The following is a 19,723-nucleotide window of genomic DNA, read 5'->3' as shown; positions in this document are numbered from 1 at the left end:
AGCATCAATGGTTTCACCCTCTCACTGCATTACTGCTTTAATCCTAGACTAGTTGAGGACAGGGGGACAGACCACTGTAATGGCCTCTAAAATCTTTTTTCGTATGTCAGAAAAGTTCTGCACATCTATATGCTGGGGTGGTGGGGTAGGAACAGCTGCATGTTCCCACACATGTTTAAGAAGGTTCAGTGGTAGTGCATATTCTAGTACTGCTTTAACCTCTTCTATAGTAGGATTTTGTAGGTTTACATGACTGGCTAGTATTTTTGTGAATATGACTGGATTTTTGTCGTATAGGTGGCAATGATTGAACTATAGCCTGGAAGTCTACCGCAGACCAAGCACAGGCAACTTGCATGGTGGGTGGGGCATCTGGTCTAGGGCCATGAGCAGGGTTTGGGACCTGCCGCAAGGGATTCAAGTGAGCTGTGGGGCTTCACTCTTTTTCATCCTCTGAGGAAGATGAAGAATTGTCTGAGTCCCGATTATCCAGGCCGACGTATCCATCTTCTCCGTCTATAACAATAGGAAATTGTTTTGCAGTCTGTCTAATATATTGTAATATTCTCTTCCAGTATTATTTCTTCTCCATTTTTTAGATCCTTTGTGAGGTTGATTTGACAGGGTGGGACAGTGCACAGAAGTGAAGTGTTTGTGCCTGCCTGTCTTAGAGGAAACATCAGAGTTGTGGGTCTGAACTGACCTAGAGGAGGTCCGGTCTGGGGCTAACAGTAGTAGAATGAGCAGCAGTGTGGTGCGGAGTAGTAACATCTGGGGAATAAGGTGGTGGGTTATTTGGTGTTGGGGCTGTTGGTGGCATAACAAGTTGCACAGGCATGGGTGGTGATGGGAAAGGTAATCCATTATCAGATTATTCGTCTCTAGTTATTTGAGTAATCCTGTAATTCTTTCAGTTCTTTCAAGGGATATAACCCTGAAGAATTGGCTGCAGCTTGTTCCTGCAGTTCGGACACTAATTTAGTAGCCGAATGTAACTGAGTTTTTAGTTTTTCGGTGTTATCTTTTAAACTTCTAACAATTGAATCTTTTTCCCTATCTTTGGCTTCTAACATCCAGAAGTTGAAGGCTGACCAGCAGCCTAATGGCACCTTTTTCTTTTAATTTTTTAGGCAAATTGTGTAAAACATTTTTATCAAAAGTACCAGATTCAGGAAATGCTAGCTTACCATCATTTTTAGTCAGTTTTACCCAAACACACACATTATATTCAACTTTCAGGTGAATACTTATTAAACATTTGTCCTGCAGGAGTCCCTTTTTCATGCTTTTTAAAATTTCCCACACTCGCACCCATTGTCTCGAGTTCGCCAAAGTTCTTTAGGTACTTTTCGAGAAAATGTCTAAGTAAAACCCACACTCATACAAATTGCCTGATATGCCTGAACCGCACTCCCATACATAAAAATGAACAAAAACCCACTTTCATTCCAAAGGTATAATACAGTGAAACTTACCTCAAACCATATTCACAGAAAAAGTTTCTGCCAAGTAAGGAACTAAAAGAAGTGTGCAGTTGTGAACTGATTCCACAGCCAAAGAGATACAGCAGAAAACCTACTTAGGGCCCAATAATTATCTCTTTCCCTGCGGTCACAGTTCCCAGAGTCCAGTAAAGTCCGAGTCACGTCACCAGCTGTTATGGTAGAGAATGAACAAGTCTGTCTCTTGACAGTAATCCAAATTTTATTGAGCACACATATGTGGGAGACACAGTAAATCATAAAATGCCTCCCCGAGGTACAAAAATCTGCAGCTTATATAGGATATTAGTGCCATCTCAGCAATTTGTTAAAGCAAAAAACTCCTCATTCTATACACTCTAAACTAATCACAATTATACAAGTTTCAAGGTTCAACATAAATATGCTTGTTGCTAGGCTAGGCAGAAATGTGCATGTAAGGTTACAGCTTCCTAAAGCTTCTTGTCTCCAAGGGAGAAAAACTACTTCTAACGGTCAAATTTAGTACTTTTCCATTCCTTCACGCATTTTTTTGTCACGTGCCCAGACCATCTTCAGGAAAAAACATGCAGTTCAATACATTTCTTTCTCTACACAGGGCAATCTCTGACCTGGCCCTGATGGAAATTGTACACATTTGTAAATCAAACAGCACAACAGTCACTTGCTGCAGGGATCGTAACCTAATCTCTGACATGAACAGGTCATACTGGAGAGAAAGTTACATCTCCCAGAGACTGCCACTTCTCTGGAACCAGCTTTCTAATTCATGTGAAACAGAGCCCCTGCCTGATGCTCTTCAGATGCAACTTAGATCAATGGATGGGTGTCTGCAAATTCACTCCTGGGGTGGCACACATGATTGGACAGAGGAAGTTGCTATTAACTACTATAGACCCTTGCCTCTGTGAAGCAGTTCGGGATGAATATGGCTAGGCTTGTAAGGGCTCTAGATCCATTAGCCTAGCCTTCTATGAAACTACGAGCCTATAAAACTTGTAGCCAATATAAATTAACACTCAAGTGAATGTGTTTACAGTACTTAGAATACAGCACAAATAATTGTAATAAAATGCATTCAATACGAGAGATTCTGTACAGCACTGGCTAACAATATAATGTGAAGTACATAATTATAGACTGTGATAAATTTTTGCAATACTTCTATACAGCTCCTGTGTTTCATATTTACACTTAACAGCTAAAGTTTTCAGTCAAATCTGGATTGGAGTTTCTTTCTTTCCTTGCCATTGTTTCTTTTCTGGCACTGGAAGAAGAAAAAAACATTTTGTTTATTTTCTAGATAAAGAGATTTCTGTATTATTTGCTGAATTGTTTAACTGAGTTGTAGGCTGTCATGAAGATAGTTTGCTAATTCTGTGTACTTGAGCTGTTGGGGTAACACAGCAGATGAATTTAGCTGACTGAAGTTTTTGTTGTGCTTTAACATTTTATGATTTTAGTGTGGGAGACTGTGTGTATTTGTGTTATGTCTTTCGGCTTATCCCGGTTAGGGGTCGCCACAGTGGAACTCCGGTCCACTAATGTTTGGTATTGGATTTTTATGTGCCGACTTACCAGCCCTGATGCACAACCTTCAATGAAGGCATGCCCATTCATGCATGCCTCCACACAGAAGACACTCTAGCTGAGAATTGAACGCGACAACATGTGTGTATTTGTGTGTGTTATCTAAATAGTTTATGGTTGTTATTTGAAAGCTGCCATACTAATCATAACATTTAATTAATCTAGGGTGTAATTACTGTAGGGTGGTTCAAAACATTCCCATTAAGAGATGCAGTCACACTGAAATTAATGTACAGTAAGTTGTAGAACTTCAGTAAGAAGTGCTGCTTTCAGTGTGTTTACATGACTAAGGAGCAAATATATGTTAATATTGCAATATAGTTACTTGAGAGTTTGCCTAAATTGTGGGAAGTATGCTTCTATCCAGTATTACTAGTGGCTGTGTTCATTGATTTCATTACTGAATTGTTGCTGTACATGTGTGTGTTTTTAGAGACCATCTTTCTTTATAATTTATAGTGTTTCATTAACTCTTTTGTTTGTTGGTTAAGAGAAGTAGATTACTTTATGGAGGTAGCCTCTTATGAATGTTTAATTAATAAACAAGTTTATTGTGTGTATTACATAAGCAATGTATAGTAGGGTGGACATTTTGAAAGAATAATCAACTGACTAAGGCCACAATAAGACCTGAGTAGCAGCTCTTAATCACTGGAATGTTTATTTTCCAGTACTACTCAATTTGGAAAGTATTATTGCTCTTTAAAATGGAAGTTCAGAAAGAGAATATTACTTTGTAATTATTTATCAGAAACTGTTTTGGTAGCATTTCTTGTTTTTAGAATTAAATCAGTGGTTGTATGGAGTTGATGTAGAAGAAAGTACAGTTGTGTAAAATCTTACCATAATGGTAGATGTCCTTGCCTTCACCGCTGCAGTACTCCTTACTAATGGTATTCCCTGCCGTGAAGCCCTCTGTCCGGCCAGTTTGCAAAAGTGTACCGTTGCTTTAAGGTACGCTGAACGTCACCTGCTTACTCCTTGCGTAAAGTAGCGCATAAAGGTGATGTTCAGGCATACCATCTTCACAACAGATTGCCCCAGTAGGAACAGCAGTCCAAGGAAAACCAAGGAGAATCTGCACAACCTGGAAGGGAAAAAGACCAAGGGAGATGGAAAGACAACAGTACTATGTACTTAAATTCACCGCTACAGTATTCCTTAATAATGGGAGAGTGCATAAGCTCAAGAAGAAACCTGGGAGGAGGAAGCAGCAGAGCTCTCCAAGAAGCCATGAAGAATGGCGGCAGCAAAACCAGCTCTAGCTCTGGACATACCATCCAACTGGTAATGTTTGTTAAAGGTATGCACAGAAGTCCAGGTAGCAGCTTCAAGAATAGAATTAGTGTCTAAGCCTTTGAAAAAAGCACCAGAAGAAGCCACAGCTCTAGTGGGATGAGCCTTTATAGAAGAAGGATGGCACTCGCCATGAAACGTGTGACAAAAGGAAATAGCCTTTGAAATCCAAGTGGAAGCAGATGCTTGGAAACAGCCAGACGTAAAGACCTAGAATGAAAGGAAACAAATAACTGGTCAGACTTCCTGATAGCTTTAGTTTTATCCAAATAAAATCTGAGTGGTCTATGCATATCTAAGGTATGTAGCACCCACTAACTGTCAGATTGCAGAGAGGGAAAAAAGGTAGGCAAATTAATAGACTAATTAAGTGACAACTCATTAACCACCTTGGGCATAAAAGAAGGATTAGTACACCCTGTCCTCATAAAATATCAAGAAAGGTGGACAAGCCATAAGGGCTTGCAACACAGACACCCGTCTGGCAGAAGTAAGAGATAAAAAAAGAACTGTCTTCCAAGAACAATGTTGCAAGGAACCTGAAACAACAGGCTCAAAAGGAACCAGAGTTATTTTTTCCAGAACAAAATTAAGACCCCAGGGGGAGGAGGAACAGGTTTCCTGGGAGGTCTGATATTAAGGACGCCTTTAAGAAACTGCTTAGCCACAAATCTAGAAGCTAACAGGGGAGTTAAAGACAGAGAAGCAGAAAGAGATAAGTGAGCCTTAATGGAAGAATAGGCCAAACCAGTATTGAACAACTCACACAAATAAGAAAGAACCAAAGAAACATCTACAGAAAGTGGGTCCAGGTCACAAGAAAGACACCAAATAGAAAACCTCTTCCATTTAAGTAAGAGGGATTTCCTAGTAGTAGGTTTCCTGGCCTTCTGCAGGACCTGCAGCACGTCCTCAGGAAAAAAAAAGGTGTCTATAAGGAATCAAAACCCTATCACCCACAGAATCAGTTGAAGCATGGGCAGGTGGGGATGGATGAGAGACCCCTCGTCTTGTGTGAGGAGATCCACCCTGTGAGGTAACTTGTGATGATTGCCCCTGGCGAGATGCAGAAATAGAGGGAACCAGTGCTGTCGTGGCCAAAAGGGAGTTGCCAACAAGATTTTGAGAGCATCTCTTTGAATCTTGAACAGGACTGTCAGAATGAGAGGAAGGGGAGGGAATGCATAAAGAAACATCCCCTTCCAAGAAAATGAGAGGGCATCTACCTTCCAGACCAGAGGACCTCGGACTCTGGCACAAAACAGAGGAAGTTGTCTGTTCAAAGGGGAGGCAAAGACATCTACTTGAGGAGTACCCCACTGGTGAACAATGTCCAGAAACACATCCCTCTGAAGCACTCATTAGTGGGATTGAGTGAAGGACTTACTCAGACTGTCTGCCACAATGTTCTGATCTGAAGGAATGTAAACTGTCTGAAGAGTCATACGATATTGGATAGCCAGGTCCCATACCAGAAGTGCCAGCCTGCAAAGACAATAGGATCTCGTAGCCCCCTGTTTGTTGATATACCACATGACTGTGGTATTGTCCGTGAATACCTTTAGAGGCCCTGCAGAGAAGAGAGGGTGAAACAGCAGAAGAGCCCTCATCTCTTTGATGTTGAGGTGGTCCTTCCACTGACAAGAAAACCACACTCCCTGAACCTTCAAGGAGGCAAACGTTGCTCCCCATCCCAGATCTGAAGCGTCTGTGAACAGATCCCGAGAGGGAAGCAGAGGCTGAAATGGTAGCCCTGGATTCAGAGACAACTGCTGAATCCACAATAGAAGTTCGACCTTGAGACACGGGAGAAGAGGAACAGAAAAGTCTAGAGGATGCTCATGCTGAAGCCACACTGATTTCAGAAACCACTGGAACTTCCTCATGTGGAGTCTAGCCAGAGAAAGCATCGGTATGGTGAAAGCCATGAACCCCAGAGCTTTCAGAATCTCCCTGGCTGAAATGGAGGCCAGGGGAAGAAGAGTTTGAAAGAAAGAAATGAGAGTTAATGCCTTTGGAGGAGGCAGGAATGCCAGCATTGGCACCGTTTGAAACCTGCAGCCCAGAAAGACATGATCCTGAGAAGGAGTCCGGGAAGACTTGTTGAAGTTTAGTGTGAACCCCAGGCTCCGAAGAAGAGAAATGGTAAAATGAAGACTTTGCAAAAAGATCTTTGGAGAGGATGCCTGAATCAACAGGTTGTCCAAATAAGGAAAGATTTGGATCCCTTGAAGCCTGCAAAAGGCAGTCACAGGAGCGAGGCGTTTGGTGAACACCCTTGGAGCAGTAGAAAGGCTGAAGGGCAAAGCACAGAACTGAAAATACCAGGAAGCAACAGAGAAATGCAAAAATCTCCTGAAAAGACGATGGATCGGAATATTGAGATAAGCATCCTTGGGGTCCAGAGAGACGAGAAAGGCCTGAGGGAGCACGAGAAGAAAAAGAGACTGAAGGGACAACATCGAAAAGGAAGGCACCTTCAGAAAGATGTTCAGATGGGAGAGGTCTAGAGTAGGTCTCCAAGTACCTTCTTTTTGGGGCACTAGAAGCATTCTGGAATAAAACCCTTTTCCCCTTTGGGACACAGGCACTTCTTGAATAGTACCCTGAGACAAGAAGTCTCGAAGTACCTCTGGGGGAAAAAAGGAAGCTGTTCCTGAGGATGCTGAGGAATGCCATAAAAGGAGGATTGAAATCCAGACCATGAAGTACCCTTGACGAATGATTGGCTCCGTCCAACAGGAGTAGAAAAAGAAAGGCGAAGAGACAGAGGAATGTGGCTGGGAATGGGTGGATAGTCAGACAGTACCTGGTTTGTCAGGAAAGGAAGGCTTAAGAATCCATGCAGTCTGAGTGGCCTTAGCGGGAGGAGTCCATTTACTAACCTTTTTAACTTTAGAAGGAGGGCAAGACTGCCTACGAACAAAGACTGACTTAGAAGGGTAGTTCCGTTGAAATTTAGGCACAGGGGAAACAAATACATGCTTAAGCTCCTGTAAAGCCTTCCCCTTGTCCTGATGAGACTTAACTAAACCAGCAACCGCTTCACCAAACAAAATAATCCAGAGGAGCATCCAGCAACTTAGCCTTAATATCATCAGGCAAAGGTTGAAGACGAAGCTATGAATATCTTCTCAGAACTGAACCAGAAGCAGCATCATAACTACATTTGGTAGAATGACAAACTGCCTGAGTTGAAGTCCCAAGCAAGGAAAGAGCAGAAGATTTACCCTCAGTGTCTGGGAGATCAGAAGGAACCTGACAGGCCTGAGAAGGAAGAGCCAAGACATACCTAGAAATATGGGTCTGATAATTAATAGCTCTAAAAGCCAGGGTAGAGGAAGTATACATTTTCTTACCCAGCATATCCATGGTCCTACTGTCCTTGTCAGAAGGCAGTAACTTGGACGAAGGAAGCAATTGAGATGGCTCATCAGAGGCTACAGACACCACAGAGGATCAGCAGCAGGACAGTTAAACAAAAAGGAACGATCCTCAGGCACCCTGTAAAACCTATCAGACTCCCTGGGTGGGAGGTTGGCTTAATGATTAAGGTGTTTACCTTACAAACAAAAGGTACATGGTTTGATTCTCAGATGAGGTAAATGGCTAGGCTTAAAGTGGCCCACAAAGACAGTTAGCCTAGTACTAACCTATGAACTATGAACAGGGGGTAGAGAATCCGGCGCTTTAGAGGCAGTGAAAAAAACATCCAGTAAAGCAGGCAAGACAGGAGGAATGGCCGCAGGTTTAGGAGATTGTTGCAGTAACTCATAGTACCTCTTATGGCTATCCGAAACCTGGGCACAATCCCACTTAAAAAAGTCCATCATCCCAGAGATAGTGTCCCCAAAGGAAATTTCCTCAGAGGGATTATCAAGAGTATGAGAATCCTCCTCCTCAGACCTATAGTCTAAAGAAGAAGGAATCTGGGGAGAATAAGCCTCCACCTCAGAAGAATGGAATTCTGTGGGCCTTTTAGGAGAAGAGGTGGACCAAGGAGGAACAGGAATTGAAACCCCTTGAGGAGGCTGCAATGACAGTAAATCATGAAATAATTCCTGAGTAAAGGCCAATCACTCACTTTGTGGATCCCTAGGAGCAGGAGAGACATGAGTAGTTTTCTGTTTCTTCTTCAAAGGGACAGCCGTCCTGGAAACCTGAGAAGGCCCAGACTCAGGACGGCATTCCACAACTGCAGCAGGAACCTTTTCCTTAAAGAGAAACTGCAGAACCCCATTAGACCCCTCAGAAACAGTCAACCGTGGTTCCCTCTGAATGCCCAAAATGGATGCCTGCAAAGTCTCGTCGGACGTGCTGCCTGCCAGATCTTCACCAGCCTCCAACCCAGACGCGGTAGAAGAATCTGACAAAACAACTGGTTCAGCCTCCGGGTGCATAATAACCTCGGGAGAAACACCCGGCAGAGGCTGGACAGTGGAAGATTCCAGCCCTGCCTTATGCGCCTTCTTCTTCCCAGTCAGCTGACTCTCATGGCAGGAAGTTTCATCCATAGTACCCACAGCAAGAAGCTTAAGTTGCTGGTTCTCAAGCTACAAGGAAAGGGACGAAAGCCTACTACGAAGAGTTTTGGCGACAAATGCCTGAGAAATTGAACAAGACGTATGTTCATGAGCAGCACCAAGGCAAAAAAGACACTTATCGTGATGGTCTTTATGGGGAATCAGTCTCCCATACTGGCATTTACCCTTCCTGGATAACATTAACCCCAAACAGTACTAAACAAACAGAAAAAGTAACCAAAAATCCAACTGGGTACTTATTTGCAACCGTGAGGACTCCAGCAAACAGGAGTAAGCACAGAAAAGTGAATAAACCGAAAACAGTAAAAAAAAACAAAAAAAAACGGATGTGTGCAACAGACCGGCAGTTAAAACAGGGTTCGGACTGGTGGCAAAAAAGTTCTGAAGATGGTACACCTGAACGTCACCTTTATGCCCTACCTTACACAAGGAGTAAGCTTGTGACATTCAACGTACCTTAAAGCAATGGTAAACTTTTGTAAACTGGCCAGACAGAGGGCTTCACAGCAGGGAATCCCATTAGTAAGGAATACTGCAGCGGTGAATGTAAGGACATCAGTTAGTACTTTAGAGCCTTTTGTAAACAACTCGACTTCACCTGGTAATGCGTCCATGTGGTATATTTGAACAGTTTGTTTTTCCCTTTTGCTTGTGTCCTTGTGACCTTGTGATTACAAGGTAACTTCAACTAATGTATTTGTCCTGCAGTTTTGAGTTGTTATGTTATGACTGTCAGGCTCCTGAATGCTGCAGCCATGACTTGCACATATATGTTCATAGCTCTGCTGAATTCTTTCATTGTGAGCACAGCAACCTGTTTGAAGACCTGGATTTCAGCTATTTTAACATCTTTGGCGGACAGTTACCGTCTAGGAAATTTTTATAACTGACAGTCAAGAAACAACTTTTTCTGACTTATTTAACATGCATTAATCAAGTTAACACACTTAATAAATACACACACACACACACACACACACACACACACACACACACACACACACACACACACACACACACACACTCCCCAATAGATCATTTCTGTCTTCTTAAAAACCTCAGCTTTGGCCGGCTAACAACTTGCTGTATTCAACTGGACGTATAAGAGAATTTAAGTACCTTTATCTGCACTTTTTTTTCAAAAAAATACAGTATTTAAATTGAGTTTAACTGTGTGTTGCAGGAATATTAACTGAACTGGAAGTTTTGACTCTGCTCTTCAGTTAGTCCCACCCATCCTCCCTGTTTTTGTTTTGGTGTTAATCTTAGTGGCCTTGAAACTGCCCGCCCCTCTTGTAAATTTGTGTTTGGATACTCCTTCTGAGCCCATCTCATTTGCTCACTCAACTGAGTGCAGTGAGATCATATTCTGATTTCAGGCACTCCTACTGTGTACAAAGAGAGCATCTGGGAAACAGAAAAAAAAAAAATTAAGCTTGTTTCCTGCCTTTCCTGTTAAGTGGTATAAACTATTTGTAGGCTTCTGAGCCCCCAAGCCCTTCTGTGTTGGAGGGAAGACTTCTAGCTTAGTTTTTTTTTCTTGTAACTAGCCAGTTTTCTAGTTTCAGCACTCAAATCTGTTTCTTTGATCTCAGCACCTTCAGAAAAAAAAAAAAAATTCCATCTGCTTTTACTGTACTTGTGTTTCTACCTACTTTATTTTACTTTTGCATCATCTTAAAAGTACTCAATTGTATTTAGTACTGTTTGGTGTAACTCATTCTAAGCCTTTTGGTTTAAACACTTGGGCTTCGGACCAGTTGTTTTGCACTGAGAGGGTTTGTGGTCTGCACTGTAGTGGCAGAACAGGTAGCTTACATCCTTCTAGGTTGGGAACTGCTGATTGAGGGCTCAGTGTCTGTTATTCTAAAAGTGTATTAATTCTGGTTTAAGCACTTGGGCTTTCAGGCCAGTTATTTTACATTAAGAGGGTTCGTGGTCTGCACTCTTGTGGGAGGAGAGGCTGGACTCTGCCCTTCTGAGCTGGGAATTTCTGGTTAAAGGCTTATAGTGCATGCATATCTGAACTGCTTCTTACTGAAGTTGGTGCGCCTTGTTTGCCGTGGCATAGACTGGATTCGGGCCTGCTGGATCTAGCTTTGTTTGTGTAACTTGAGCACTAATCCAGGCATTCTCTAAAGTATTCAATTGTATTTATTACTGCTTGGTAGTAACTTGATTAAAGTGCAGCTATCATTCTAAGTCTTTTGGATTAAGCACTTGGGCTTCAGACCAGTTGTTTTACATTAGGAAGGTTTGTGGCATGCACTGTGGTGGCAGGGCAGGTAGCTTTCATCCTTCTAAGTTGGGAACTGCTGATTGAGAGCCCAGTGTCTGTTATTCTTAAAGTCTATTAGTTTTGGTTTAGGCACTTGGGCTTCAGGCCAGTTATTTTACATTAAGAAGGTTCGTGGTCTGCACTCTTGTGGGAGAAGAGGCTGGACTCTGCCCTTCTGAGCTGGGAATTTGTGGTTAGAGGTTTATAGTGCCTGAATATTTGAACTGTATCTTACTGAAATTGGTACACCTTGTTTGCTGTAGCATAGACTAGATCCAGGCCTGCTGAATCTAGCTTTGTTTATATGCTTGTTGTTTGTTTGCTTGTTATTTCCCTGGAACGCTAATTCTACCTAATACGCGGCTTCTCAGCGCTTCTGTGGATCACTAGTGATATCTGCTTGCTTACTGTACTTATTTCCATGTTTCACTTGAAAGAAAGTTACTGTTTGTCGTTTTTGCATTTAAGTTACCTGTAACACATTGCACTTAAGTTACCTGGCACTTGCGCGCTAAAGCAATTATATAAGTCCGCACTAAAAATTAAAAGCACTACACCCTCACTCCCCACTGGCCCTTGTTTTCAATTATTAAGGAATTCCCAATATTATTCTAGCATGTCCAAAGTTCAGTTGTCAATCTCCTCTCCGGTCCAGCTGGTGAATCTGGGAATTTTGAAGCAATGTTACAACTGCCTCATATACACAGACAACCCTCTCCTCCTCCCAACAAATTCCAACACATGTGAGAGATGCAACCATATAGCCAAACTGGAGGCTAAGCTCTCTCAACTCAGTACTGGAATAACCGGTCAGGAGGAGAAGGAAACCACACTCACTACAATTCCAGTCTCACATAGACCTACCACGACAGCAAACCAAACACATAATCACACAAAAACATACTCAGAGGCTCTAAATAAAGATCTGCCTAAGCAGCAGAGACCACCAAAGCAGACACCCAAGCAACCGCTACCCCAAAACAAAACACGTGCAACACATATCTCACCAAGCCAGTGTGCCGAACAGTCACAGCCCTTAAGACTAAACAACACACCTGATACACTTGTAATAGGTGACTCTATCGTCAGGCACACTGACGTCCCGCTCACCAGGCTGAACAAGGAGAGGGTCACGGTGAGCAGCCTGTCGGGCGCTAGGATCCGCCACATAACTCAAGCACTCAGGTCACTCCAAGGCAAGTACAAATATGACTCAGTCATTGTCCATGCTGGTGTGAATGACCTGAGACGTACCTCCCTGGACTACATGAAAAGAGACATAAAGGAGCTCTCTGAGCATGTAGCCCAGGCCGGTATGACCCTGACCTTGAGTAGCATCTTACCCTCACCAAGAATGATGCCACAATATGAAGACAAGATGGTCAATTTCAACAATTGGCTTAAGTACTGGTGTCATTCAAAGGGGATCCAATGCCTGTCAGCTTGGGATGATATGCTCGACAAGCCACGATGCTTCGCTAGGGACAGCTTGCACCTGTCACCCCTGGGCTTTCGGATATTGGCAAAGGCTCTTGCTACCCCCATAGTGCCTTTTTTAGGCAAGGCTCAAAAGACAAACCCAACTCCATAGGTATCACAAGGGATAAGAAACTAAGAGTAATGTTACTCAACGCCAGAAGTCTAAACCTCAAGATGCACGCACTCGAAACTCTCCTTAGCATGGAGAACATGGATATCTGTGCAGTAACAGAAACCCGGTTCAGGGCTCCCGAGAGCACCCCAGCACTACCAGGTTATACCTCATACCATTCTTTTCGGCCCCAAAACTTGGACCGAACCACAAAAGGAGGGGGAGTATCGATATTCATCAAAGATACCCACACCTCCAGGTTGGTGGCAAAGCACGAAGCATCAGAGATTATCCATGTGCAACTAACAGTGGGTAAAACTGCCTTCCAGTTTATAGCCTGCTACAGACCACCCTCCCAAACCCAGGAACCCCACTCGGCCTTTCTGAGAACACTGGAAAATATGAAGGTCTCTCCAAACACCATTATATTGGGCGACTTCAACTACCCAAACGTAGACTGGGAGCATTACTCTAGCTCCAACACCCTAGCCCAAAGGTTCCTAGAATTTATAAACTCAAATGCTATGGAACAACTTGTTACCACTCCCACAAGAGGGGAAACATACTGGACCTGATCATCACCAATATGGGGACTCTATGCTCCAGACCAGAAGTGTATCCCTCACTGGTAAGATCAGACCATAAACTAATCTCACTGGATATTCACATCCCAACCCCACCCCCTGCCCAGAAAACCACAGTGAAAAACTTCTCTAAAGCAAATTTCACACTCCTCAAAACCGAGGTGGAATCCTTCAAAGCCCCGGGCCTGTGGAAAATACGTCCCAGACCGCAGAATCCTTTATAAACGCATTCTATGAACACCTTCAGGAATGCATGGATCATGTGATCCCAAATAAAACCAAGACCCAATCCTCCAAAGGCAGACGTCCTGTCTGGTGGACCCCAGCCATAAACAAACTATACAATAGAAGGAGGAAGCTACTAAATGATAGAGCAAAATCCCAAAAAGGGAAGGCATCACTGATCAGTATTAGCAAAAAACTATGGGCACTCATAAAATTGTCTAAGGCCAGCTTCGAGAGAAAAATTGCACAGGACACTAAGGATAATCACAAGGCTTTCTTTAGTTATGTTAGGAACCTGGGTGGTAATTCCCAGATATGCTCAGAATTAGTCCAAAATGACAAAAATACACTGAACCCACAGACATTGCCAACATCCTAGCTGACAGGTTCAGCGCAAACTTCCCCCCCCCCCCCAAAAGGGCAAAAATCTATCCCAGCAGGGGGCTGCCCCCTGACATCTCAGATGCTCAGGTAAGAGCCGCCCTTTCCAAAGCAAAAAACAGCATCAATGGGACCAGACGGTGTCTCGGGCTGCGTCCTACATGAACTCCAAGAAGAGCTAAACCCAAACATAAAACTACTGTTCAATCTCAGCCTTACTACAGGATATGTGCCCAAAGAGTGGCGTACAGCAACAGTGGTCCCTCTCCATAAAGGTGGTGCCTCAACGGATCCTGGAAACTATCGCCCCATAAGCCTGACTAGCTTGGTCTGCAAAGCTATGGAAAGGATCATCATGGACCTCATAAATAAAGATATTGGGGACCTACAGACACTGGATCCTACCCAGTTCGGCTTTGTTAAGGGCAGATCCTGCCTCTTAAACCTGGTTGATTTCTTTGAAACAGTCACCAAGGCCATTGACGAGGGGAAGGTGGTCCACACAGCCTACCTGGACCTCGCAAAAGCCTTCGATACAATACCCCACTCGGGCATTACAGATAAGCTCACCAGCTTAAATATAAACCCCTATGTCACTAGATGGATTGCAAACTGGCTCAAGGACAGAACCCACATGGTTAGAATTGTTGGAGCCATGTCAGACTCCAAACCAGTTACAAGTGGTGTCCCACAAGGCTCAGTCCTGGGACCTATCTTGTTCGGTATATATTTCTCGGAGGTACAGGCCAACACGGAAGGACTGTGGCTGACCAAGTTCGCAGATGACTGCAAACTGGGTGCCATAATCTACTCTCCAGCCGACACAAGCATCCTCCAAAAAGGCCTCATAGAAACAGACAATTGGTGCCAGAGCCATGGCCTCAAGCTAAATGCCAAAAAGTGTATAGTCATCCCCTTTGGCAAAAACAAAGTGCCCACAAATTACCACATAGGTGGTAATCCATTAAGTACAGAAGAAGTAATTAGGGACCTGGGGACCCAAGTTGATAGCAATCTCTCATTTGACAACCACGTGGCCAAAGTGGTTAGAAAAACATTTTGTATAGCCCACCTAATCATGAAGGGATTCACATCTAGATCAGGGGAGGTCATCGTGCCTCTTTACTCATCCCTCATCAGGCCCATAATTGAGTACAATGCCCCTTTTGGGATGTACCTTACCAGACACCTGCAGCAACTGGAAAGACCTCAAAAGTACCTCACCAAGAGGATCAAAGGGCTCAAACAGATGCCATATGCTGCCCGGTTAAAGAAACTCCAGCTCTACTCAGTGGCATACCGCCTGTTCAGAGGTGATCTGTGCCTGACGTATAAAGCCATGTCCAACCCGGAATTAATGGACATGCTGCACCTCAGAAAATCCAAATCCCATCGAGCTACGCGCTCGAGACTTGAACCTCAGCACTGAAATAAATAGGACATGCTGGAGGGACAGATTCATAACCCAGAGGCTCCCTTCACTCTAAAATCCCAGTCCGGGTAAGGCAGAGTCCCTCATTGACTCTCTTCAAGAGGAATCTTGATGAGTGGATGGGAGATCGTAGGTTTACCCCGGGTATCACTTCTGTGTCACTGTTAGACAGAGGCACAGTATACTAACCTCGAAAAAGGGCATAGCAAAATAAATTTAAAATGGGTGGCGAAAGCCAAACACATTCTGGCTAAGCTTATAAATGCCCTAGGGCAGATAGCCTAGTATGAACCTATGAACCTATGAATTTCCTCTGGTGTGTGCTAAGACACTGGGAGAAGGAGAGAATAGAGGATCATTGCCGTCATCTTGCAGGGCTTAGATTTTTTTTTTTTAATTTCTAACCCCCACCCCAATTTGCTGTAATGTGCAATGCAGTCCTAAGTATTTTGAGTCTGGGGCAGGTACATATTTGGACATACCTGTATGTTCTGCTGGAGTGCACTTGCACTCCTTGTTGACTACGACTTCCTGTAACCCCCACTGAGCCTTCCCCAGGTGGTAATTTTCTGGTGGGATTGTTCTAATCTGACATGCTAGTCCCAAAATGGCTGCTGTCTCCCATCCCTCTCATAGTATGTGGACTGCTTGTCAGCCCTGCTCATGTAGCCCATAGTCAATGCCAAAACCTTTACTTTCCAGAGTCATCAGTCAACAGTTTCCATTAGTATTGGCTCTGTTTTTTTTTTTTTTTTTTTAACGGAATAGTTTGTGGTCTGAAAGATGAGTCTCTAATATGTAAAAGTAGCAGTCATATTTACAATGTATGATTAGTTCAGATTTATCACTGATTGCTTAGATGACAGTGGGCACAATGATACTAGGTTGTAATGCAGCAAAGCTTGCTGGCACTTTTTATTTTTAAGGCATATTCAGGGGCAGATCTTTCTAAATCTGGACTTTAAAGGTTATTGGCAGAGATAATGCATAAAAAGGTAAACATAGCTAAGATGTGGTAAGGTGTAAAATGTAAGGTTAACCAAGATGTTAAGATGAAGCAAAAAAAGCTGATGTGCTAAATTTAGAATGGGTAGTTCTGATTTTGTTGTTATCAGTAGCAAAGAAGTTGATCATGACAAATAAATAAATATTTAAAGAACCATCTGACAGAGATTTGAAGCTACAGAGATCATTTATTAATTACGATACTCTCAGTGCTAACAAACTTCATGGGATGAGTATGTAGCAAGATGGTTACATGCCAAATATACAAGGATGCACTTGGTGGCTGATAAATTGAAAATGTGTGTGTGTGTGTGTGTGTGTGTGTGTGTGTGTGTGTGTGTGTGTGTGTGTGTGTATGTATGTATATATATATATATATATATATATACATATATAAAGAAACATTTGACAGTAAGCTGTTTCCAAGATGGATTTGATTAACAAACCAACATGAGGCAAAAGATGCATCTTTGTATGTTCACATGTGATTACTTGGCTAATGACCCCAGAAGGTCTTTTCAAGCCTAGCCATACTTCCCAAAAAGTGCGAATCAAACATTGCACCTTGTGTCTGGTAAAGTAAACACCTTTACCGTTGTTTCAAACCCCAGCTCAATAAAATATCCTACCCTTTGTGGTCTCTGTCATGGAATCTTTTGCATCTACCTGAGCTGTTACTAACTCAAGCACATGGGAACTGTGTTTAACATCTCATCCAAAGGTTAACACACTTAATGAGTGTATTAATCTCCTTATGCTGCATTGCGGTGTTAGCAATCCAGCCACCTATAATGGGAATAGAACCCACTGGTCTTCCAGCACCAAAGGTGAGGTTGCTGCCTGTTGTGCCACTGACTTACTTTCAAGTGCAACAAGGTGTATTAAATTGTTGTTCTGAATTACTTAGTGGAGTACTGGACCTTCCCTTTTTAATTTGTTTGAAATGTCTTATTTAAATTTTATTAAGCTGATGATGTGTTCATATAAAGTTATCTGGGGGTCAGAATGCCTAAGGCTAAGAGAATAAGCATCTAAATGATGTAATTGATCAATGTTTTGTTAATTAATTGACTCAATAATGGTGTATAAATTGAAAATTTCTATTATCACTGTATGCATTTGTTTTAGGTTATATGAATATGGAATATGAGATGAATTAAAGTACTTTTTAATTCTTTTGGATGAAGTAAAGATGATTGCTCATTAAAGTGGTTAGAAACTAAGCTTTCATTTTGTGCAGATGTGCTGTATAATTAAAGATGATGGAGTAATCAAGTTTCAGAGGAGATACCTTCATGAGTATCATTTTAACATGGGATTTTTAGATTTAAAAATAAAAAAAGTGATGTATGTTGAGCTGTGCATTTCAGACCATTTTTTTTCTAAAATAAGAACATGTGAAATTCCCTTTTTCATCCTTTTCTCAGAGATGAAATTGGACTGATACCATGCCCAGAAGCTAGATGTAACCGAAGTCCCATTGTTTTAGTTGAGAACAAGCTTGGCATAGAGAGTTGGTGCATCAAATTTCTTCTGCCTTATGTTCATAACAAGTTACTTCAATATAAACTAAGAAAAAAGTGGCTCGAACAAGATGGTAAGCCTTTTTAGTTTGATTATGTGTTTGTGTGTTATGGTTACATTTCTGTGCTGATAAGTTTAAAGAATCACCATCAGGCTCATTTTTACTGAATATCAATTTAAGTCATAGTTTCATAACATCTTTAATTATCTCCTCCAACAAAAAATATAAATGTTATTTTCTCCTCTGTTTTTCTGCATTATTCTGAATTCTGTGAGTGTAACTGGTTTGATACATTCCTTTCCAAGAATGATAAAAGCTTTCTCCCATATCCTTTGTATGAAAGTACTGAAAAGTTTTTGAATTGCCAGTTTTAAAAAATTGGCATATTGAATATTTTGTTTAACCTTGATCACTGAGCAAAAGAGCAAGAGACTTTTCAAGAAGGCTACAGGTTCCTCTTCAATGAGTGATTTCTTGTTATCTGTCAGCTCAGTTTGCCTCAAGATTTGTTTTTCTAATTTTTGGAGGAATTTTTCCATTTTATTGTTGTATCTGCCCCATTGTCACTTTGTGCCATTTTCTCCTTTGCCATGGTAGTACCTATTTGTGTTGCTTGCTCTGTGTGCAGTACTTTGGTAACAGTTTGGGCTATCCTTCTCTCATACACAGTTTGCATTGGCTGCATTTTTTTACTGTGTTTAGGAAGCTGTTGCTTATGGAGAAAGCAGGATTTTGAAGTATGTATCATGTCGGCACAAGCTGCCAGCCTTCTCCCCACCAACCACACACACACACACACACACACACACACACACACACACACACACACGTGCATCTTTTTGTTAAGGGTGTTGTCGTTTGAGTGAAGACCATGTCTATGGCATGTTTAACAAAATGTCTCTGATTGATTAATGTAACACACTGATTTTGAAATGTCTTTTGTGTAATGGAAGGTCCTGGAGTCAGCCCACCTGTGAAGAGCCTAAAGATAAGTCTGAATGAGCAAAAATAAAAGAACACTGAGGTTCTGGAGAGTTTCTCCCTTCTCTAACTAAGACTGCCAGGAGAGAGGAAAGGGGGTCTTCTGTTATTTCTATAATTTGGGAATTGTCTGTTAAAATGGTAGAAGAGTGTCCCGCTCCTTGCCCTAGATCTAAGCCTGATTGCAAGGAAAGTTTTTGTTTGTCCTACAAGGTGGACCTTCCCAGGCCTTCTGACTCTAGGCCACATTCTGCCATGTCCCTTTCACCCAGTAGGTCTGTTTTGGAGATTGCCTGCTAGAGACTTTCCAGGGTTATACCTCAGACCCAAGTGGATTTGTGGAACCTGTTTTCCTCCTCCTGTTCAGGGCTGGTCACTGGTAGTGTCTCCCAACTGTATTTTTCTGCCTTCATATCGGTAAACAATCCAGCACTGATCATTTCAAGGCCACCTATCTTCTTGCAGTTTCCTGTGCTGTCCAGTATGCCCATTCCTGCCTCAGTGCTGCTATTTTTGTCAGTTTCCTAGATTTTGATACCTTTGGAACAGATCTTTCTTGGAACAGAGTAGCTTGGAGCTGGAATCTCTGCACTGGGGTCAGCAACCTGTTGTTTTGGATTTGGTTAATAGATTCATGGGTAAATACTAGACTAGCTGGCCTTATTGGACATTTTAAGGCTAGCCAATTTCCCAAAAGTGAGAATGTAACCGTGTACGTTGTGTCCATAGAGTAAACTTCTTAACCATTATGCCAACATGCAATCCACTTCCCCACTACCTCGTACATCTTGGGTTTTTGGCTTTTGAGCC

General features: G+C 42.4%; 1 protein-coding gene across 1 annotated transcript in view; it reads left to right on the top strand.

Annotated features, from left to right (window-relative positions):
- PTAR1 (protein prenyltransferase alpha subunit repeat containing 1) overlaps positions 1-19,723 on the top strand; it is a 690,645-nt gene that overhangs the window by 142,914 nt on the left and 528,008 nt on the right. The window contains exon 2 of the mRNA XM_044064362.1: positions 17,835-18,004. Within this exon, the coding sequence (XP_043920297.1) occupies positions 17,835-18,004 (170 nt within the window). The remainder of the gene's footprint in view (positions 1-17,834; positions 18,005-19,723) is intronic.

This window comes from Protopterus annectens, chromosome 2.part2 (genome assembly GCF_019279795.1).
Source record: "Protopterus annectens isolate FY-2018-M chromosome 2.part2, PAN1.0, whole genome shotgun sequence".
Taxonomy (NCBI): Eukaryota; Metazoa; Chordata; order Ceratodontiformes; family Protopteridae; genus Protopterus; species Protopterus annectens.
This window is presented reverse-complemented; position numbering and strand designations above follow the sequence as displayed.